The sequence below is a fragment of the Eptatretus burgeri genome, chromosome 1, assembly GCF_056783735.1.
Source record: "Eptatretus burgeri isolate ZD-2024b chromosome 1, Ebu_testis_v1, whole genome shotgun sequence".
NCBI lineage: Eukaryota > Metazoa > Chordata > Myxini > Myxiniformes > Myxinidae > Eptatretus > Eptatretus burgeri.
In genome coordinates, this window is record NC_140961.1 from 58140234 (window position 1) to 58161459 (window position 21226).

The 21226-nt window shown below is 42.9% G+C and overlaps 1 protein-coding gene across 3 annotated transcripts in view; it reads right to left on the reverse strand.

Moving 5' to 3' along the window:
- Window positions 1-21226, reverse strand: part of HAGH (hydroxyacylglutathione hydrolase) — a 61532-nt gene that overhangs the window by 27516 nt on the left and 12790 nt on the right. For all 3 annotated transcript variants that reach the window (XM_085885179.1, XM_085885187.1, XM_085885198.1), the window contains 3 exons: window positions 17135-17199; window positions 3176-3293; window positions 2954-3062 (listed from right to left, as the gene is read on the reverse strand). In XM_085885179.1, the coding sequence (XP_085741305.1) occupies window positions 2954-3062; window positions 3176-3293; window positions 17135-17199 (292 nt within the window). The remainder of the gene's footprint in view (window positions 1-2953; window positions 3063-3175; window positions 3294-17134; window positions 17200-21226) is intronic.

Genomic DNA, 21226 nt, shown 5'->3' on the forward strand with positions numbered 1-21226 from the left:
CAGGGAAATGACACCTAAGGAGTGACGAATCCTTAATCTCATAATACGCTCGTTGACCGGTGTTACCTCAATTATCATTGGGGTCAGCTTATTGGACACAGCTACAGCAACTCCTTGGGTATGGAAACCATCAGAGCGACCAGACCAATAGTAGGTGTAACCACCCACCATTATCTCGCCGCAATCCGGTCTCCGAACCTCAGAGAGAGCTGCAATCCCGATGTCCAAACGCTTGAGCTCAGATGATAACAGAGACAGGTGATCATCCTCTCTTAGGGATAGGACATTCCAGGCACCCACCCGAAGGGACCGCCTCAGGTTAACCCAAGGAGACCGCCGTCTGGTGGACGACACCTCAGCACCACTCCGACACACTCTCCCGCAATCTGACCCAGGGATGTTACCCCGTGGTTTCCCTCCTATCAAAGATTGGGGGTCCCGAAGGCTTTGCCCCAATCCCATCATCCGGTGAGCTGCCCTGCGAAGGGAAGCTGCACAGGAGGTACTCCCACGGAGTGGGTTTTCAGATTTTTTTGCGTTTTTGCGTTTTGCGGAATGAAGCGTTTTACGGTGGCTGGAGTGCAAATCCTGCCACCAACCTCCTAATAAGAAGTAACCCAACTGCAGGAGGACGTCCGCAGACACAGTTGGGCACTAGATATGGATGGCCGTTGGCTCACAAGGAGCTCCTCCGCCCTTTGTTATCTCATTAGTATTAATTTAGTTAGCCATTCCATACGTCTCGTGGCTAAATTGGACAAGATGTGTTGCATTGGGCTTTTAGTTTGGTCTTCAATCCTCTATTCTTTCATGTCTTTACTTCCTTTTATTTCACACATCAAGCACACTAGCACACACACCAGTGACGTTACTCACCAAGCAGGAGGAACATCTGCAGCCTCATTTGCATGCGTGCGCCATTTCCTGTTCAAATGGCGTACCATAAACCAACCGACACCTCACCTCAGACCCTCACCACGCTCACCACAATGCTACAACGCACACCATTATCACTACAAAACCTCCGAAAAATCCCCACAACAACCTGTGTCTGACCTCTTCACCACAAACGTCACAACCACCACCAACCACTTCAGTTTCCTCACAATCGTTGTAACCACTCCCATCGTTTCAACACCTTCACCACAAACGCCACAGCGCTTTCTCTACCTCACAACAAACACTACAAAACACCCAACCATAGTTAGCTCCCTGGACACTCACCACACTCTCTCAGGTTGCCGGGGGAATGAAGGACATTGCAAGCCGGGGTGTTTCGGCATATAACTCGAAGTGCAAGCATGCGCTGGGGTTCGTTCAACAATGTCCGGGTAAGCTCCAGTGGCCCGCTAAATAACAACACTCAAAAGGAGTTCAACACACATTCCTGGCCGAAAAGTGCTCACGAAAACCCTCAGCCAATGTTAACTGCAGAACTGTGTTGCAGGGCAAGGCTCGTAGGCAACTGAGGCCATTTTGACTCTGGCGGGGCGGTGTAACTGCTTGGGGTGACGGCTATGCGCCAATGGGGGAGCTAGGAAACGCCTACCAGGTCTCCTGATCTACGTTTTGGCTCCTCCCTCACCCAGGCTCTGTAAAAGAGCAAATCAGGCTCTGTAAAAGAGAGCAAATCAGGCTCAGTCACTCTCCTTTGTCCAGCCTCCAAACTGAGCTGAGAGGGCAGCTCAACCGAGCGATACAAGCGGGGCAGAGCGAGCATAGCCGGATCATCGGCGCTTGGCTTTGACGGTGTTCCGTTATCATGAACAGAACACTTACAGACTCTCACATGTCTCCATTAAGCTTTTCTCTATCTGAGCCTCGTTCACTCAAAGAGCATGACTGATTTACACCTTCCACACCTTCCTCTTGCATCGCACAGCACAAAATTTTTACTCCTCACACTCATGCAATGTCGACACCCCAATTTTCTTCCCTCGCCCTCTCCCCCTCCCCTGCAAAGCCATTGGGTTGCGTAGGTTCGTCGACCATGCCAGGTACAACGAGGTCACCCACACCTCAACTATTTCTCCTCTTTCTGTGCTAACTCTTAATTTCCTTGGGTGTGTACGTGTGTGATGGCACCTGTAACCAGCGTAACATAAGTAAGATTGTCAAAGTTTATCAGGTTTACTCTGCACTGTCTTTTTTTATAAATAACTATTTTCATTTGCCGCACCCACAAATTCCTTGCTTTTCCCTTGCTGAACAATTTGTGAATAAACCCATTACTTTGCCACCAAATTTTCCTCACTCTTGCTTGTAATAAATTGCTTTGTTAATAATGTACGCAGCTCATTTTCGTCTTTTTATTCATTCGTCCAGCATGGTCTGCACATTAGTTTCGCCGGGAAGTTCGACCTCAACAATCTGTTATTAGCCAGTGCGTACTTGGCAGCTCTGCTTGACTGCATCAGATATGGACGTTTAACGGAATTACGCATCGAGGGCACATGACCCGAATTGACCAGCCGTCACAGGTGAGGTATCACGTGAAGTAGTGTATCCCTGCCCGGATTGGCCGTCCCAATTGGTGTTTGTGGTTTCCTAGCAACGTGCCAGTGTGAGGAGTTATCTGTGTCCGGTGGCCTCAGGACCAGTAATTCAAGAGGGACCCGAGCGTTTCCCCCCGTGGCAAGTCTCGAACCCCGAGTTAATATAACAACAATATACACACATCTCAATATTTTTTGGAGGGTGAGAGGAGATGTAATTGACATTTGTATGCAAGTATGTCATTCATACTTTCTGAACATCTCGTGAGATTTCACACCTGCAAATGCATCGCCAATGCACATCATGAAAAACTAATTTCAACATGCCGTGCTTGATTTGAAGTTAAACACAAAAATGTGGAGCAAAATGTGCTCAAAATGCAGGTGTACTTCAGCAGGCATTCCTATTTCTTTGTCAAAATGTGACATAAGCTGTTGTCTAGAACACAAAAGCTCACCTGTAAACACAACAGGAGGCTCGGGACTTCCATCTTGGGTCACAAAGTAGCAAAAGTGCCCAGATGTGTGGCATGGTGTGAAGAGACATCGCACTCGTAGTGAGCCTATCTGCATAAATTGTGAAAACAGAGAAATTGTTGATCAATAAAATAAAGTAAAATGATTGCACAAACGAACATGCCAAACAAATTTGAATTTAGAGTGAGGGTAGTGGCAAACACCATGAACTCCTCATTCGGTGAGACTTGCTTGTTGACTGCCCCGATCCTACTGTCTCCTCCACACACAGTTAAGCCAGGTACCATATGAACCAGCTTCTCATTGCCACCTGCATGATCCCTGCACACAAATGTATTGTCCAAATATGGTCAGGTTTACATGTCTTTGTATACTGTATTAGTGTACAAAGACATGTATTAGTGTACATAGTGAAGTGTCTAACAGGTTTAATACTGACAATAACATGAATAACTACACCAGATTGTTACCTTTGTCAAAGTTACTTTTTCCATGGCATACAGCCCAACAGCAAAACAGATAAGTAAAGAATTCTACAATATCAAATAAGGCAATTCCCTTCCCTCCAACCCCCTTGTGCAACAGGAAAGTTTTCAATTCAGACTTCAATGTTGGGAAGGTTATCAAAAAAAAATGTCCATTTAAAGTTAGGAGAATACTCTTGCAAATGCACAAGAAAAAGAGCAATCAGCGATTGCAGACCCTCGCCTTTTGAGTGGTGTATTTTTTATCAATTCTAGGGTAAATCCAAGATGGCTGCCACACCATGTGACCTATGATATCATGATTTTTTTTTCTGTGGACCATTTTATCCCAAGATGACCCTAAAAATAATTCATACTGATCGGAAGTGGCATTCTACATATGCAATTATGACGTCATAATAAGGGCACCTATGATGTCATGAAAAATCACTCATTCCACATGGGGAGTACTTGCTATGTGCCAAGTTTCAATTTTTTCCTTGGTGCAGTTTCAGAGATACAGTGGTCCAAATTTTTTTCCGTTTATTCCAATATGGCTGCCACACCACATGCCCTATGACGTCATAATTATCAGTAAAACCTTCCACATGAGTAGTCGCAACAATGGTGAAAATTTCGTCTTGATCCGAGAAGCGGTTGCAGAGAAAAACACGAAAGTTCTGTACGGACAAACAGACAAACAAACGGACTCAAATGCAATACCCTCTCCTCTGGGGAGGGTAACAAGCAGATTTAAACCTTTGCTCCAGGTGTTGTGCTGGATGAAGTGAAGAACATGAATACCTGGACACTACGTCATTCAAATATATGGGAACCAATTAGGACAAGATCTTCAAATGATGATTCAAACTTAAAACAATTGTTTTGGAGATTGAGAGTCATTGTAGATGATCTCAATGTCATCAAAGTAATAGCATTTGCTTGCATGTGTTCAAAATCTGGCAACCACATTTTTGTACAAGTTGAATCCTTAAATACATTTTTGAAATAATGCAAGCAGAACAAAAGAAAGAAAAAAAACCCAGCAATTCAGACAAGAGTAGAAGATAAAAAGAATGAACAGCTTGAATGAAAAAAGTTGAAAAACAAAACGAAGAAAAAAAACAAAACAAATGAATGTTTAAAGTCAATGCAGAGAAAGTGCTTTCAGAAGCATGGTACAAATGAGCAATAATTTATTCCAAGACAAAACAACCAAAATAATTAAGAACATACGCCAATCGACTTAACATAACTTTCAGCATTTAGGTTTAGACCAAAGTGTGGCAATTTAAAAAAGGTTAAAAAGAATTGTTCCATTTCTGAATGGAGATCAGAATCACAAGAATATCGCAAATACAAGAAATATCTGGGGATGAGAGGTGTGCAGATCACACCATTCCCTGTTCATACAAGTGAGCGGCGGCAGTGGATATATAACTAATTAACACACACACACACACACACACACACACACACACACACACACACACACACACACACACACACACACACACACACACACACACACACACACACACACACACACACACACACACACACACACACACACACACACACACACACACACCTCTTACCAACAAATGCAAAAATCTAGTGCAATTTATTTTGTAGCCCCGAAACCAGACACAAAATATATACTGTCGGACCCTGCTATTCACGGGGATAAGTTCCTGGAAAATGCTGCGAACAGCAAATCTGCGAATAGTGGGCAATTATTTCAATGGAAAAAGGGGGGGATAGGTTCCCAGCAGTTCGTGATCCATAAGGGAAAAATCAAAAATCTCATGAAAAACCACGAAAAACCATAAATACACCTGCAAAAAAAACCCCACGAAAATACCCGCAAAAAGAGACATGAAATCTCAAAAAAAAAATTAAAAAATTTCACGAATACAGAAAGTACAGGGCCGTGAATGTTGAAGTCGAATGCACAGATCTGCAAATCTTCATGTCTTGCACAGATCGACACGGCCTTAGGAGTTTACATTACGAGGAACAGAAAACTATCAGCTTTTTGTGCTAATTCAGAATTTCTCCAACTCTTTCATTGTGCAGAGGCACACACCTTCCTCGCCGGTACGTTTCCGTATTTTCAGCTTATTTTGGAAGCTTTATAAGCCCTTTCAGGTAACAATCCTTATCTCATACAAACGACATATGGTCACTGCCATGACCCCTGTTCCTAGAGGTTTTTGTGCATGTGCAGATCATATTTCTTCAATTTGAAAGTCGTGTGTTATTACCGCCACCACCAAAGGTGGATGGAGTTTATGTTTTCAACTCTGTATGTCTGTCTGTGAGCAGATCTCAAAACAGCATGAATGGATTCTTATGAAACTTGGTTGACAGGTTGGGTGTGTGACAAATGATGACTTAATTTGATTTTTATGAAGATCCGCAACAGGATCCGAATACGACAATTTTAAAAGTGATTCTTCATAAATGATAGATATGGACAAAAAACAATAAATAGCATGATATTTTTTTTTTAGTTTTGGATGAGTTATGATAAAACTTGGTGGATGAGTTGGATAGGTAACAAGAACAAGCTCGATCGAGTGTCATTCTAGTTAATTTAGATTTCATTGTCTCTTGAACACGAGATTGTAATTTTCATGAAATAATTGCATTTTCAGACATCAGGTGTACTTCAGCTTTCTCTGTACTAGTATAATGACTAATGTACCACACTCTGTTGCAGAGTTGCTTGCGCCGAAACAGGTTCTTGGCTGGGGGTCATTCTGGTCGGTTTGCTATCCCTCTTCCAGCAGTTAGTCAGGGCAGAAATTTGGAATTCATTCATGATCTCAGCAATATCTCAACTACCCTTCACAAAGGACACCATGGGATCTTTAACATCCATCAACTAATGCTGGCAGACAAAACACCCAGTTTAATGGCAGTCCAAGGGACTGCACACACATTGATGAATCGCCCTGCCTGTGAAACACTGAGATGAGAGCTTATAGCTGGGTCGGGATTCGAACCCAGGCTCGGCAGCTTAGAAATGAGTGTTCATACCTCTTCGCCATCTTCTCAGCCCTTCTCTATACAATACTTTAATAATAATAATAATAATAATGACAATGATAACGATAATAATTTGTTAGTTTTAAGTCAGGTGTCGAGCGAACGCACCATCAGCATCACAAATTTTGCAAAGAAGTTCAGAAGAACTGTTTTGGTATGTAGTTCAGCGTTTTCTCATTAACCCCAATGAAAATGTATTATTTTCGGTTTGATTTAATATTTCTAAACTCTATACGCATACGCAAACGTTTGAGTCTCACCGCATGCACGTTTGTCAGCAATAACTTAATCTGGTGTTCTTTGCTTCACAAAATGGCTGCAGACTTAAGGGGAGGGTCTCTACAACATTTTGATTGATCATGGAGTTTCCGAGGTTGCTGCCAACATCGTGCGAGATAGGTTATGGGTGCAAATTGTGTAATATTGAATGTTACTTAGAATGAGATTGATATGACATTATTTGAAATTAATTCTTTAAAGTCAAATTGGACAATCACGATTTGTGTAACTTTGCAATTCCATGTCCTTCCTCCGCAAACTTTATCAGGAAGACTGCTTGATATTTGCTGCAATGTGATTTCCTATTATTGTGCATGACCATTGTTCTGATAGGCAAGATTAAAATAAAGTGCACCCCACCGGCCTAAAATGTAATAACTTGAGGTTTCTGCAATGATGCAAAGTCTAACGATGCACGTTTTAAGTGAATATTCCACAGGTTTGCAGTGTGCGTCAAATAGGATGTAAAAAAAAAAGAACAAAATACCCCTCGGCTCTCGAAATCCCCATTTCAGCACAAAGTCATTATGATCATTCCTGCTGTGTGTTTTATTTTACTTCAAACTCTTCCCACACCTTTGTGTTTTATACAGAATAGTGGCTTCAGATGAGATTCCTCTTCAGTCGCTTCCTCACCCACTCTTCCCAACAGCATAAATGCTTGATGACAAACTTATATGTGGCATTTCCTCATGGTCTTTAAATTTTATTACCTTGCAGTGAGCAATGTGCATGAGTAATGAATCATGTGAGCCATGAATAGCAATGGCTTTGAACATCCACTTCCTGGAACTAGATATGGCAAACGGGAAGTGACTTTCCATTGAGTGCGTAAAAATTAAAATATGATGCAATGGTTAGTTCTTTAAGTACCGTAAACACCAGTGTATATTTTCTATATACCATTGATAAAAAAATACCGTTCCTTTCATGCCGTAAAGGCCCATAGGGCTGCCGAGGCAGTTTCATTGGCAAGGAGTACAGCACTGGACGGGTCGCCACTCCGACGCAGGTTACCCTGAATGGTTATTTACCCCAGTACACTGGTACTCATTTTGCCGACCCCAAAAGGATGACAAGCTGAGTCAACACCACCTGGTGTTAATTCAATAGTGAACAGGGGCTCAAACTCAGGACCCTAAAGTCCCAAGCCAGCCCCCTTAACCACTAAACCAAAACCAGGCTTATCTATATACCCTTATAGAAGATGGATTTAATGGCAGTGTTTTATTGGAGTTTGAGAGTGATCTTAAAAGCAAGCTAATTGTGGCAGTGAAAGCAGTAACCTTCTGAAGACAATCAGTTGCAATCACCTTCTTCTTTCGTATGCAACGACTGGGCTACATAATTGGCTGAGGGCATGGCTATGCTGCTGATGCAATGCCCCCTGTTGGCGAAGGCAGGAAATAGGAATTTGTTCAGGGTGCCGGTGATGGCTCGTCGAATCTTTTCGAAGTACACCATGGGGTCTTTAACGTCCACCAACTAATGCTGATAGATGGGACACCCAGTTTAACGTCCATCCTCAGGACAGCAAAAATCATTGATGAATCACTCTGCCTGTGAAACACCATGATGATAATAATAATAATAATAATAATAATAATAATTAACATTTATAGTGCCGGTGTACATCAAGTAATGACTCTCATGGCAAGTCACAAAATAAAAACATCTTAATCAGCAATAAAACAATAATTTATATAGTTAACAGAAATTAAACACTATCAATTAAATTAAAACTGTGTAGATCAGAGTCAATACCAACTCTAAATACCCAAAGACAAACGACAGTCTTACTATTGAAAGTCTCGTCGTGCCCGTGGGTAACCAGTGCTGTGAATCGGGTCATGCCTGTGTGCAGGTCGTTGCCGCAAGCCAGATCACGCCCGTTGGTAAGCCAGCACAACAAACCGGATCGTTCGTAGGTCGGTGCCAAAGCGGAGATGCACCCACGCACAGGCCCAAGCCGCTGGTCAGGATGTGCCCACGTGCAGAACGAGGCCCCACTTGCGACCGGAGACGCCAAGACAAGCACAACGAACGAGGAGCAAAAAGGTGAGCAGGCAATGTCGCAGGTGAATAGGCCCGAGGCAGGCAAGCAGGCAAAGGTGCAGGCAAGCAGGCAATGGAGTAGGCGAGGATGCCTGAAGCAGGTGAGCAGGCCCACGGCAGGTGACAAGCAGCAAAAGAGACAAACCAGAGACAACAAACCAGGTGAGCCGCCACCGACTACCCGAGGCACCTACAATCCTGTGAGTTGTAATCCACCTCCCATTAACAACCTTGGTGGATGTGTTGATGGAGCGGAAAGAGCAACCTCCATGGCCTCCAACGGAAGATGACGACGACGAAAGTTGAAAGCTGGGTCAGGATTCAGCTTTGAGACAAGTGTATGTACCTCTAGGACATCCTGTCAGTCCCAATAACCTTCAATGTCAAGTGTAAGAGGAGTTTATATCACTGAAATGAAGGGTAAGAAGGAATAAATTTCCAAATGGCATGCCATCACAAATCCCCACACTTCCCACCAAAAGCAAAGTTGAAAGATGGCAAAAAGTTCCATCAGGATGGACCTAATATCAAATTCAGACTTAAAATTATTATACTGCTCTTGCAACTTCTTGCCATGTGGTGATCATAACTACTAAGTTTGGTGAATTTCTGCTCAACCGTTTATGAGGAGATAGTGAGAGTCAGCCGGTCAGATGTAAAGACAGACAGAGACAGAGACGATCATAATATCCCCCCCACCCCCCATTATTTTCAAAATTCATGGGGATAACAAAGAAATATCATGCAGGCAACTTTTTAATCAGAGAATGTTGTCACATGTTCTGGTATCACGACCACCACATGTCGCAGCCGGATGACCACCCCAAAAGGTGTCAAAACACACAAAGTCACGGAGTTAGTTGCAGCCCAATTTCCGAGCAGTTAGAGTTGAGAGTTGGTTTAACCCAATGATCGGTCAGACATGACCTCAAAACACTTTACAAACAGCGCAAGCCCAACAAAGGACAGTCGCATAAATCACACTGAGGGGAGCCTCTCAGAGGGTCATCGTTTCAAAGGAAGAACCCACTCTAGCATGATGCAGTGCAATGCAACGTGATTCGAGCTAAACTCGTGACTTCAACAGTCTCCCTCCTTGATCTGTTTCCCATGTCTGCTGGTATCTTCTCACTCATGTGGTCTTGGTCAGTCTTTTATACCAAGCAAACTAGACACACCACTCAAGTTCCAATCACTCAGCTGCCAAAAATTGCAAGGCCACAATTGCACTTGCCTGGACAAGTCCCCACCTTACCACTCATCTATGCTATTGTCCAACAGCGAGAGCTGCATCTGACCCATGGCGATTTGACAGTTACAAGCTGTTTTTACTATGATTACTGTGGATGCAAATTTCTCCAAAATTAGCATAATGGGTTTAAGGGGAATATAAAGATATTAAAAAAAAATGTTGCTAATTAAACTTGATTGATAATTAACTTGAAAAAGTAAATGTTTTGTGCACATAGCACAGTGTATTGTTATAACCCTTTTCATGGGAAATGTATTCAAATAAAACATGATTATTACATCTATGTGCTCAAACATGTATCTATTTTTAATAATATATATTTGCATTTTAAACGACCTTATAGCTCTTGCCTGTATTAGATGGTTACCAGTCTGATAAGTAAAAACACCCCTCTTCCCCAAAACAGATTGGCCTTCCAAATAATCTATAATCTTAATTCAGTCGAAGAGAATCATCCATTATTCTATATTTAGTTTATGAAGGGATTGTTATCGATAAATAATTATATACTGGTGTCTGAAAGTTTGGTTCTAGCGAGCTTAAATGGAATGTGTGTGAAAGTAATGCCCAGAACTATCAAACTTCAGATCATAAATATTCCCCAGCCCTTTGAATTTAAGCTGACCTCCGAAGGGCCGCAGCAATAAGGCTAGAAGTGATCTCTCCCCTGAACCCCAAAACGTTAGCCTTGGCACCATTCTGTCTCGAGGATGACCAGACATTCTCATCATCTTAACCCCCCCCACCCCCACACCCCTTCTCCTCTGCATATTGTACAAGAACTCAAAAAGTTCATGTACAACAGAATCAGAGGAAGACTGTGCTGCTTATTGAACCTCCTCTGAATTCTCCATATCGATATGTTTATGTTTGTTTTTAATAAATGACTCAAATGTACAGGAGGAATTGAGAATTCTTTGACATTACCAACTCGTGCACATTTTTCATTTCCTTCACCAACATGGCAAATACTAAGACTATATGACAAAAAAACCCCAATAATAATCATGCATCTGAGCCTCAAAACAACAGTAATTAAATAATAAGCCATTCCACTCATTCAAAGGAAAACACCATGAAACTAGAGGGGGAGCACTCAGTAGAGTGTAAAACCTCCACAGCCAATAGTGCTGGGTCGCTTAAGTGAACCTGATATCCTATTCATTGAAGGTCAAAACGGATCAGACTCTACTGAACCATGATTGAATAAACTAAACTAGATCGACGTGCATGTAGAAATGCCAATAAAATAAAATCGAAATTTTTTTGAAAAAAAAAGTTGCAAAATTTCTGGGTTTTTTTTCCTCGAACAAATTTATTTATTTTTGGTTGGAAATCACTTAAAACATGTAGAAATGCAAAAAAAAATTCAAATATTTTTCAAATAAAATCAAAATTTTTTTGAAAAAAAAGTTGCAAAATTTTCTGGTTTTTTTTTTCTCGAACAAATTTTTTTTTTTTTTGGTTGGAAATCACTTAAAACATGTAGAAATGCAAAAACAAAAATTCAAATATTTTTTCAAAATGGCCGCCATAGCGGCCATATTGGACTTTGGACCAAGTCCAAAATCTAATGGCATGATCCTTGGACCATACCTAATCCCCCCACCAAGTTTCGTCGAAATCCGTCCAGGAGTTTTTCCGTAATACTGTTCACAAACAAACAAACAAACAGACCAGACAGGGGTGAAAACAGTAACCTCCGTCCATCTTCGATGGCGGAGGTTAATAAAATACAGAAAAATCATTTCCGTAACAATGTTTCAACCAATTGCAGCAGTATTGAACGATGCAAGGTGTCAATTCAGTCACAGGCAAAACAAACAAGAAAAGTGTAAAATGACAAAATGCATTATTTAACGAGAACAGCACTCGGAAGAACACATAGTATCACCTCGTGCGCTCATTCTGAACACAAATACCATTGTTAACTGAACATGCTGCTATTATGGCCCACTGCTATTTATAGCATCTCTTCCGGTAACATCCATGCACCCTATTATGTCACATACATTGACATTATCCATAGCTTTGGTTATTGATTGATTATAAGGATATTTAATGACCACTTTTGTACACAATAATTGTGTCAATCAAGATGAATACTTAAAAAAAAAACTCCAAATAAAAAATAATTTAAAAAAAGCAAACTTCAGACTAAATTCTAAATGGAGAGTCGATCATATGAAGTTTTGCATCGATCAGTTAAACAGTGCTGAAGAAGAAGATTTTTTCAGTTTTCATTTTCAATCCAATATAGCCACCAAACCACGTGACCGATGGAGTCATAAATTTAATTCTTCACTCACATCGGGTCGCAGACAGATATATGAAGTTTTCTTGGAAAAGGATTTCAATTCAACCAATTATGGCTGGAATACCACTTCACTGATGAGGTCATCGTAATTGACCTATATGCCCAATGGGGAGTTGATGATATATGCCAAGTTTCAATTTTTTTTGTTGAGCGGTTTCAGAGATGTCCAAATATTTTTCCATTAATCCAATATGGAGCCACAACAGGAAAACGAGCCACATGTCCATACAGCGCAGCTGACGCTCACGGACTATGCAGGTAACAAATCTCATCCGAGTCTCTCTCAGCAACCGCTCGTTCGACACAAAGTCCGGCCAGTGATAGCGAAGGATTCTCTGAAGAGACCTGGTACCAAAGGAATTAAGTCTCCGTCTCAGATCACTGGTCAGAGTCCAAGTCTCACATCCATAGAGCAAGAATGGAAGCACGAAGGACTTGAAGACTTGGACTTTCGTCCTCCCGCACAGGTACTGGCAGCGCCACACCCCATGATCCAGTGAATCCATGACTCCCCCGGCCCAACCCAGACGTCTGTTGTCCTCTGGCTCACAGCCAGCAGAGACATCATATTGTTACGGTTCTAAGAACCGTATGCATTCAAACATACAGCTGACCCAAAGTTAGTTATGCCGTTAAGTATATGTGTCGACAGATTCCCTCCTTGTGTTTAGTGGGAAATCAAAGGGGTGCGTTGCGATGTTTTTGTAGTTAGATTAATAAATCTTTATTTCCCCTCCATTATGAACCACAGTACCTTCCTCTCGCATGGGCTGAACAAATGCTTGTTCGCCTACTCGCCCAACCGACGACTCGCTGTCCGAGGCAAAATCCTCTTTCAGTAGTTCCTTTTTGGCGAGTCCGCACGTATGGAGTGGGTGGGCTTCCCGGTATAGCCGAAACCTGCCCAGAATGGGCGGACCCATGGAGGCCCCGTCCAATCAGGGCGGACAGTGGTGTCAGCTTCACCAAGGCCCCTCCCCGCTGAGAGATCTATGGATTACGAAGCGATCCTCAGCTGGGAGATAAATTATGGCACCATCGTGACAGGGTAGAGAGAGAATTCTGTGTGGGTCGGCCGTGTTATCTGGAGTCTGATGTTGGAGAGAAACAGCGTTGGAGCGAGACAGTGATTGGAGTGAGATGGTTGGCGTCGCGGGTTGCCAAAGAAAAAAGGAGGGTCGTGACGCGGAGGGTCTGCCCGCACCTCGCCTCGGCGGCCCATCTGTTGTGCTGGTTCGAGGGCGCCCGATCTTGACTGGGTCTCTCGTGGGCCCTGTCGGCGGCCCTGATCCGTCTCGGACTCCGCTCTGCTCCACCCGGGCTCCTTCGCGGACACGGTCTCCACGCCTGTGACTGTGGGCCGAGCTGCACGACCACTGACAGGTGCCGCACCACGGAGCATCCCTTCCCTCCAACGTGCAGGTACCCCAAAAGAATTGCGACCTCAGCTCACCTCACTCTCTGGGTGGGTGTCTTTGCAATACACATGGGTTTATTTTTGTCTGAGTGCGCGTCTGAGTGTGTGGCGCCGTCTTCAAGTAGAACTGTTTAAGTGTTTGATCATTGTAAATCTTGCCTGTATATCCCACGATGTCTGCTCTGAGTCCTTTTGTAAGTTGATTGTAAATAAACCATTATAGTCCTGCAGCGTAGTCTGATATTTCAGATCAATTGTTCAAATTTGCATAAAAGCACCAAAATTGGTACACATGTAGAATAATGTATTCCGAACAATTCTAGATATGGAGCCACCCGAGATTGTGCCTTGGACAGCTTCGGCGACCATTTTCCAAAATGGCCACCATTCTACTTTCACGAAATTGGCTATATGCTCTTATTTTCTTATTGTATTGGTGGTAGATATAAGGAAAGTGTAAAATTCAGTAAATTGACCATAAAAAGGCGTATTCAAATATTATGAGCCAGTATTTTCTTCATGGTGACGGTCTCCTCATTGGCATTTGGATGCATGTTCGCCTCCTCAAACTCCATGATCACTCTGGTCACCTCGGGTCCGGCGACCATCCAGCGCCTCAGAGCACTGGGATTGTCCGTCAGGCCAACGGCACCTCCGTCACCCTTGACACGGGCATTGTTTTGTTCATTCGCTTGGTCAAGAGGAATTGCTGAGAATGCCCTCTTAGTCTTTTGCACTGTGAAGTGGCCCACCTTGAACTCATTGTAGATCTCTGTGTACTGTTGTGGAAGTTCTGCCATGTCACGCAGATGGACCGGTATCCACCGGGCATAGTTTATATGGTCCAGCGCGAAGAACCATGGAACTATCTCAGTGAGAGCATCCAGGTACATGATGAAATCTCCCTCTATCAGAGATCGCACGTAGATGAGGATGGAGAGCTCCAGATCCAGGACTGTTGCCCAGTACAAAAAGTGAGGAGAGCTGTTCTCTTTCTCATGGCACCAGTCTTCGAAGTCCTCGGGAGGCTGGTCATCTTCTGCAAGGTCAGCTGGTCAAAGCTGACCAAGGCAAAATCTCGAGTTGGCTCCATATCCAGAATTGTTCAGAATACATTAGTCAACATAAGTACCAATTTCGGTGCTTTTATGAAAAGTCGAACAATTGGTTTGCTATGCTGCAGTACTATTATTGGAAATGTTCCCAGTTCGTTTTCGTCTTTTCCTTCATTGGTCCAGCATGGTTCGGATCTGAGTTTAGCTGGGTTTTTATACCCAATAATCTGTTCATCCAAGCCAGTACGTTCTTAGCGGGTCCGCTCGGCTGCATCCGAACTGGAAAGGTAGTTGGTAGTTGTTAGAGTGATCCGGTTCGGGCAAGACGTACCGAGGGCGTGGTTCCCCGGTCGACGACACCGCGTGGTAATTAGGTAAATTTGTTCTAGACAAAAAGACCCTACGCTGCGCGTGGAGGTATTGGCGTCCACGGTCGGTTAAGCGACCCGCCGCCTCACGGAATTATCCGTGAGCGACGGCCTACAATTCTGGGAGTCTGGTGGGAGACGACGTAACTTCCCCCACCTCGTGGTCGCTCTCGCCAGCGGTCCCCGGCCTGCAACAATATCAATGCCAAGGTAAATGAATATCTCTGCGACCTCAACATCCTCACAACAATTGCGTGGCATAGAATGTATCCTTCATGTTGAGATCACTCGCCTCAGTCAAAGCAGATACAGAGACCAGGGAAATGACACCCAAGGAATGATGAATTCTTAGTCTCATAATATGCTCGTTGACTGGTGTTACCTCAATTATCATTTGAGTCAGTTTATTGGACACAGCTCCAGCAACTCCTTGGATATGGTAACCATCAGAGCAACCAGACCCATAGTAGGTGTAATAACTTGCCATGATCTCGCTGCAATCCAGTTTCCGAACCTAAGAAAGTGCTGCAATACCAATGTCCAAACACTTGAGCTCAGATGATAACAGAGACAGGTGATCATCCTCTCTTAGGGATAGGACATTCCAGGCACACACCAGAAGGGAGCGCCTCAGATTAACCCAAGGAGACCGCCCTCTGGTGGACGACACCTCAACACCACCCTGACACACTCTCCCGCAATCTGACCAGGGAATGTTACCCCGTGGTTTCCCTCCTATCGTCAAAGATTGGGGGTCTCAAAGGCTTTGCCCCAATCCCGTCATCCGGTGAGCTGCCCTGCGAAGAGAAGCTGCACAGGAGGTATTCCCACGGAGTGGGTTTTCAGATTTTTTTAATGCTTCTGGAATGTTTCGCGGAATGAAGGGTTTTACGGTGGACAGAGTGCAAATCCTGCCACCAACCTCCTAATAAGAAGTAACCAAACTGCAGGAGGACGTCCGCAGACACAGTTGGGCACTAGATATGGATGGCCGTTGGCTGACAAGGAGCTCCTCCGCCCTTTGACAGGTTTTGTTCTTCATCCTGCTGGGTGTCTATATCATACACCCTGCTCTCCAATAAACTTGGTGGGGGAGACGGTTTAGTCGCCGACAACCCGACCATGGAACAGGTTCGTGCAGGTTTACATGGTACCTGTAGCAAGTCACAATCTCATCTGACCTGACCTGACAATAACTCAGTGACTGGAGTGACGAAGGAACAAAAAGATAAATGCCCTTGAGTGGCCAGGTTAGAGTCCCGACCTAGATTCAATCGAAAATCTGTGACTTGAAGATTGCTGTCCATCATCGCTCCTCATGCAACTTGACTGAGCTTGAAAATGACTTGAAGATTGCTGTCCATCATCGCTCCTCATGCAACTTGACTGAGCTTGAACAGTTTTGTGCAGAAAAAATGGCAAATATTGCCCAATAAAGGTGTGCAAAGTGCAGAAACCTATCCCAATAGACACAGCTGTAATTACTGTCACAGGTGTTTCCACCAAGTTCAGGGGGGGGGGTGGACACTTGTCCAACCAAGATATTCTAGTTTTGTATTTTTCATTTATTTTCTGAAATTTGTGGAATTTGTTTTTCACTTGGAAGTTGTGGGTTGCAATGTATAAATAAGAATGGAAAAAGTCTGATTTCATGCAATTTAATTCCAAGCTACAAAGCAAAAAAAGTGAAAATTTTGAAAGGGGTCTAGACTTTCTATAGGCACTGTAGATGGTCACACACACACACACACACACACACACACACACACACACACACACACACACACACACACACACACACACCAATAATCTCGCAACCTCTTTGGAGCGAGAATAATTACGGCAAGAGCACGACAGTTAAACTACGGTAATATACATCATGATTTCCTTTCAATACTGACCAGTGGTGATGAGTTGTAAGCACAGTGTTAAGCTGTACCCCATGATGTTGAGCTGCAGCCACAATCTGCAAATAAAAGACAAAACACTGTTTCACCAAGGCAAGTTATGGCAAGCATTGAATAACAAGAATTACCATTTGGTCACAACCTGTGACATAATAATTCCCCCTGATGCCCTCCCCTCAGGGGGTGGGTGGGGGAGTGGAAGCCATAAAAGAAAGTGGTTTTATGCTCCCTTAAAGGCCCGGTCACACCTTGACGTTTTAGCCAACGTATGCCGATTTTTGAATTTTTTTTCTAAAATGTTGGCACACGTTGAATACATTATGGGTAAGTTTTGATAACATTGAGAGCACGCTGGCATACGTCGTAGTACGTTGCCATACGTCGTTGTACGTTGGCTTTAAACGTTGTACTTTTCGGTTGTCCTCAAATTTTTCCATGCTTGAAATTTCACGACGTATGCCGGCGTATGACTCACACGTTCCGCTACGCTAGCCACAAGTTGTAGGCACGGTCTGCGATCGTTGACAGACGTCAACACATGCTACTTGTAAGTTAATCATAAGTTGAGACACGCCGAGGTAATGTTTAGCGTACCCGAAACTTATTTCTAACCAATGATTAACGTGTTGTTGGCACGTTACGCGATCGTTGCCACACGTCGACAGACGTTACTTTTAAGTTACTCATAGGCTGAAAGACGTCGGTATAATGGATCGTCCTTGCGTCAGCGTCCACGGCCACGGCCAGGACACTTATTTGCAGCATTCTTCAAACTTTTCTTCGGCATGACGAGGATGTTCACACTTCGATGTCTAGCTTGGCTATGATTCCAATTGTCCATCGGCAGCGTCTATTTAAAATAGTCGAGTTTGAGCGTTTTAACACGTTCAGAAGAAACGTTTCAAATTTCCAAACCCCAGCGTCAAAAAAAAAAAAAAAAAAAAAAAAAAAAAAAAAAACAAAGGCGAGTGACAGCAATTTAAATCGTTCATTGTAAACAATGAAAATAGCTGAGTGGTAACGTTTAAAAGTCGTTGAGTGTAAAAAAAATCCAATTGTTGAGCACAAGTGTCTACTTTCAATAGTGGGGTTTGAGCGATTTAGCACGTTCAATAGAAACGATTAAAATTTCCAAACCCCAGCGTCAAAAAACAAAGGCGAGTGACAGCAATTTAAATCGTTCATTGTAAACAATGAAAATAGCTGAGTGGTACCGTCTAAAAGTCGTTGAGTGTAAAAAAAATCCAATTGTTGAGCGCAAGCGTCTACTTTCAATAGTGGAGATGCAGCCATTTAAATCGTTGAGTGGCAGCCAATGAACCTACCCGTGGACACGCGGACGCAAGGACGATCCATCATAACCCACACCCTCCCCCTCACACCCACCTACTACTGCCAACATGAACAAACTACTACTAATACTAATACCAATACCGATACTGATACTGTTACTATTACTGCTGACATGGACATCGACTCAAAAAAGGACTCGAAAACACTGTTGGGTTCCCCTTTTATGAACACCATTTTTATATACCAATTCCCAACACCGCTGGGAACACGTCTTTATATGGCAGTTGTAAGCTAGAAACACATTCATTTTTTTTTTTTTTTGTCGACCGGAAGACGTCATTGGAATACGTCTACATACGTCGATGTGTGTTGGGACTACGTAAAGAATTGGTTCACAGCACGTCAAACATAAGTTAGAAATAAGTTTCGCGTAAAAAAGACATTACCGCGACGTGTTTCGACTTATGAGTAGCTTATAAGTAGCCTTTGTGGACGTGTGTAAGCGTCCACATATCGTGTGTAAAACTTATCCTCATCGCATGCGAACGTGTGTCATACGCCGAGTACGTCGTAAAATTTTGAACATGTTCAAAATTTCTTGACGTACTCTACTTACTACGACTTATGATAGCGTATTTAGCGTTCTACTCGCGCATACCAAACTTACCCATACCGTATTCGACGTGCCCCAACGTTTTAGACACACTTTTTGTTACGTCGGCATACGCTGGCAAGATCGCCAAGGTGTGACCGCGATTTTGACCCTTCCATTTCTACGGCAGTTATGATTTGAATCGTTGTGCGTCAGCCTTTTAATAGGCTACGTCACGACATCGTCGGCGATGCGTGCAACGCGCTATGCCTGAGTAGACTATCGTTGGGCATCGGTTGTGTAGGCCAACAACAGGTTCAGCATTCGTTGGTATAAGTTATCTATAACACAACGAAACGTTCTGTGTAGTTACCAATGCGTTATACATAAGACCAAGTCGCTATGAATACGTCTGAATCTTTAAAAAAAAACATCAAAAGTTCAACGTAAGCCAGCGTTTTACATAAATTTTAACACGTTGCCATCGCTGGCTAAAACGTCAAGGTGTGACCGGGCCTTAAGATGCGGGTGTTTCTCCTATCCAAAGTTCGCCAAAAATACGTGTCAACATAATCAAAACTTATTTTTAGACAAAAAGAATGCTAAGTACGTCCGTTTCAATGCACATTTATGGTTGACAACTCTTTTCTGAAAAATTGGCAACTTCACTTTCAGTCTCACAATTTCTCCAAGTGAGGTCCACTGTATTTTTCCTCCCCACTCTGAAATCGACTTCCAAATGCTAACAATTGATAGACTTTAAATTTTAGCAGTAAAATTGCTTTCCTCTCCCATTTCCAAAAATATAATGTTGAAGATTTACTTTTCAAACAATGTATAAATTCACATGCTACAATTTTTCCCAATATATATATTAGTGGTTTTTATTATGTAAGATGTAAATGCGAAAAACTTTGACTAGTATGGAGGTAAACAAAATAGTCATTGGTTAATTGTTACGTAACACCACTGGAGACACTCCCCCCTGCAATACTTCGTAACATTTGGACATACCACACCCCCCCCCCACACACAAACAAAAAAAGTAGAACAAATAAATTGTACACAAAAGTTGATTGGGAAAACTTTGAAAAATAAAACGTAAATTGAGCAGACAACTTTCGCCGTGGTGGTGCAGCTTTAATGAGTAAAGCTCATTTTATTCACTTGCAAAGAGGTTATAAGAGATGTGTGCAGACTGCATTGTGAATAACAAAGCCGATTGAAATTTGATGATGTTTAACAAAATGCCCACAGGAACATCTTTAGGGAGACGTGTACCGTGCTGGCTGATGGGCTGTATGATTAAACCTTACTCATCATTTTTAGTCGACATTAATTAGATTTTTCAGGGTCCCTCATCATGAGTAACACTTGACCCAAACAAAGCCAATGGAACTCTGATGCCACAAACCCAGGCAGTGTATAATCAATCAAAATAAAGACCAATTACTGCACTGTAGTCCCAAGAAGGAAGCCAGACATAAAAACACACACACACACACACACACACACACACACACACACACACACACACATACACACACACAAAATGTACCAGTAAGTACTTACAAAAGCTATTTTAGTTGAAGTTATAACCTTAACTTATAAGCAATCAACTGATTTCCCAACTAACCAGATAATCAGCTGGACACCGTTTTTCATCGAGGTTTCGAACCTTTCAGCCCAGAACCTCTCCAAACGGCGGATCTCAAACCCCGGTCGCAGGTCCACATCAGTAGATTACTTAACATCAATGGGCCCACAAACCTCAAAGTTGTGTCCAGACAGTCAGTCAACACAGCAATGCAATATACTTATTCAAATGTATTACCTCCACCACCGAGGGTGAAGGAGGTTATGTTTTCACCCCTTTCTGACTGTCTGTGTTTGGCTGTTTGTGTTCAGAATATCTCAAAAGGTTGTGGACAGGTTTGGTGTGTGATAAGGACAAACTAATTACACTTTGGTGAACATCCAGATCCGGATCTGGATACGAAAATTATTCAACTTTTAAAGTGATTCTTCACCATTGAGAGATAGGGCCAAAAACGATGTAGCACTGTATAGCATGACATTTCAAAAATGTATTGGGCCCGATATGATCTCGTGGATCAAGCATTATGTGGCGGAGGTATGCGCTCCACCGAGTGCCCTTCTAGTTTAATTATTACTTTTATTCAAAGCATTACTACATATGA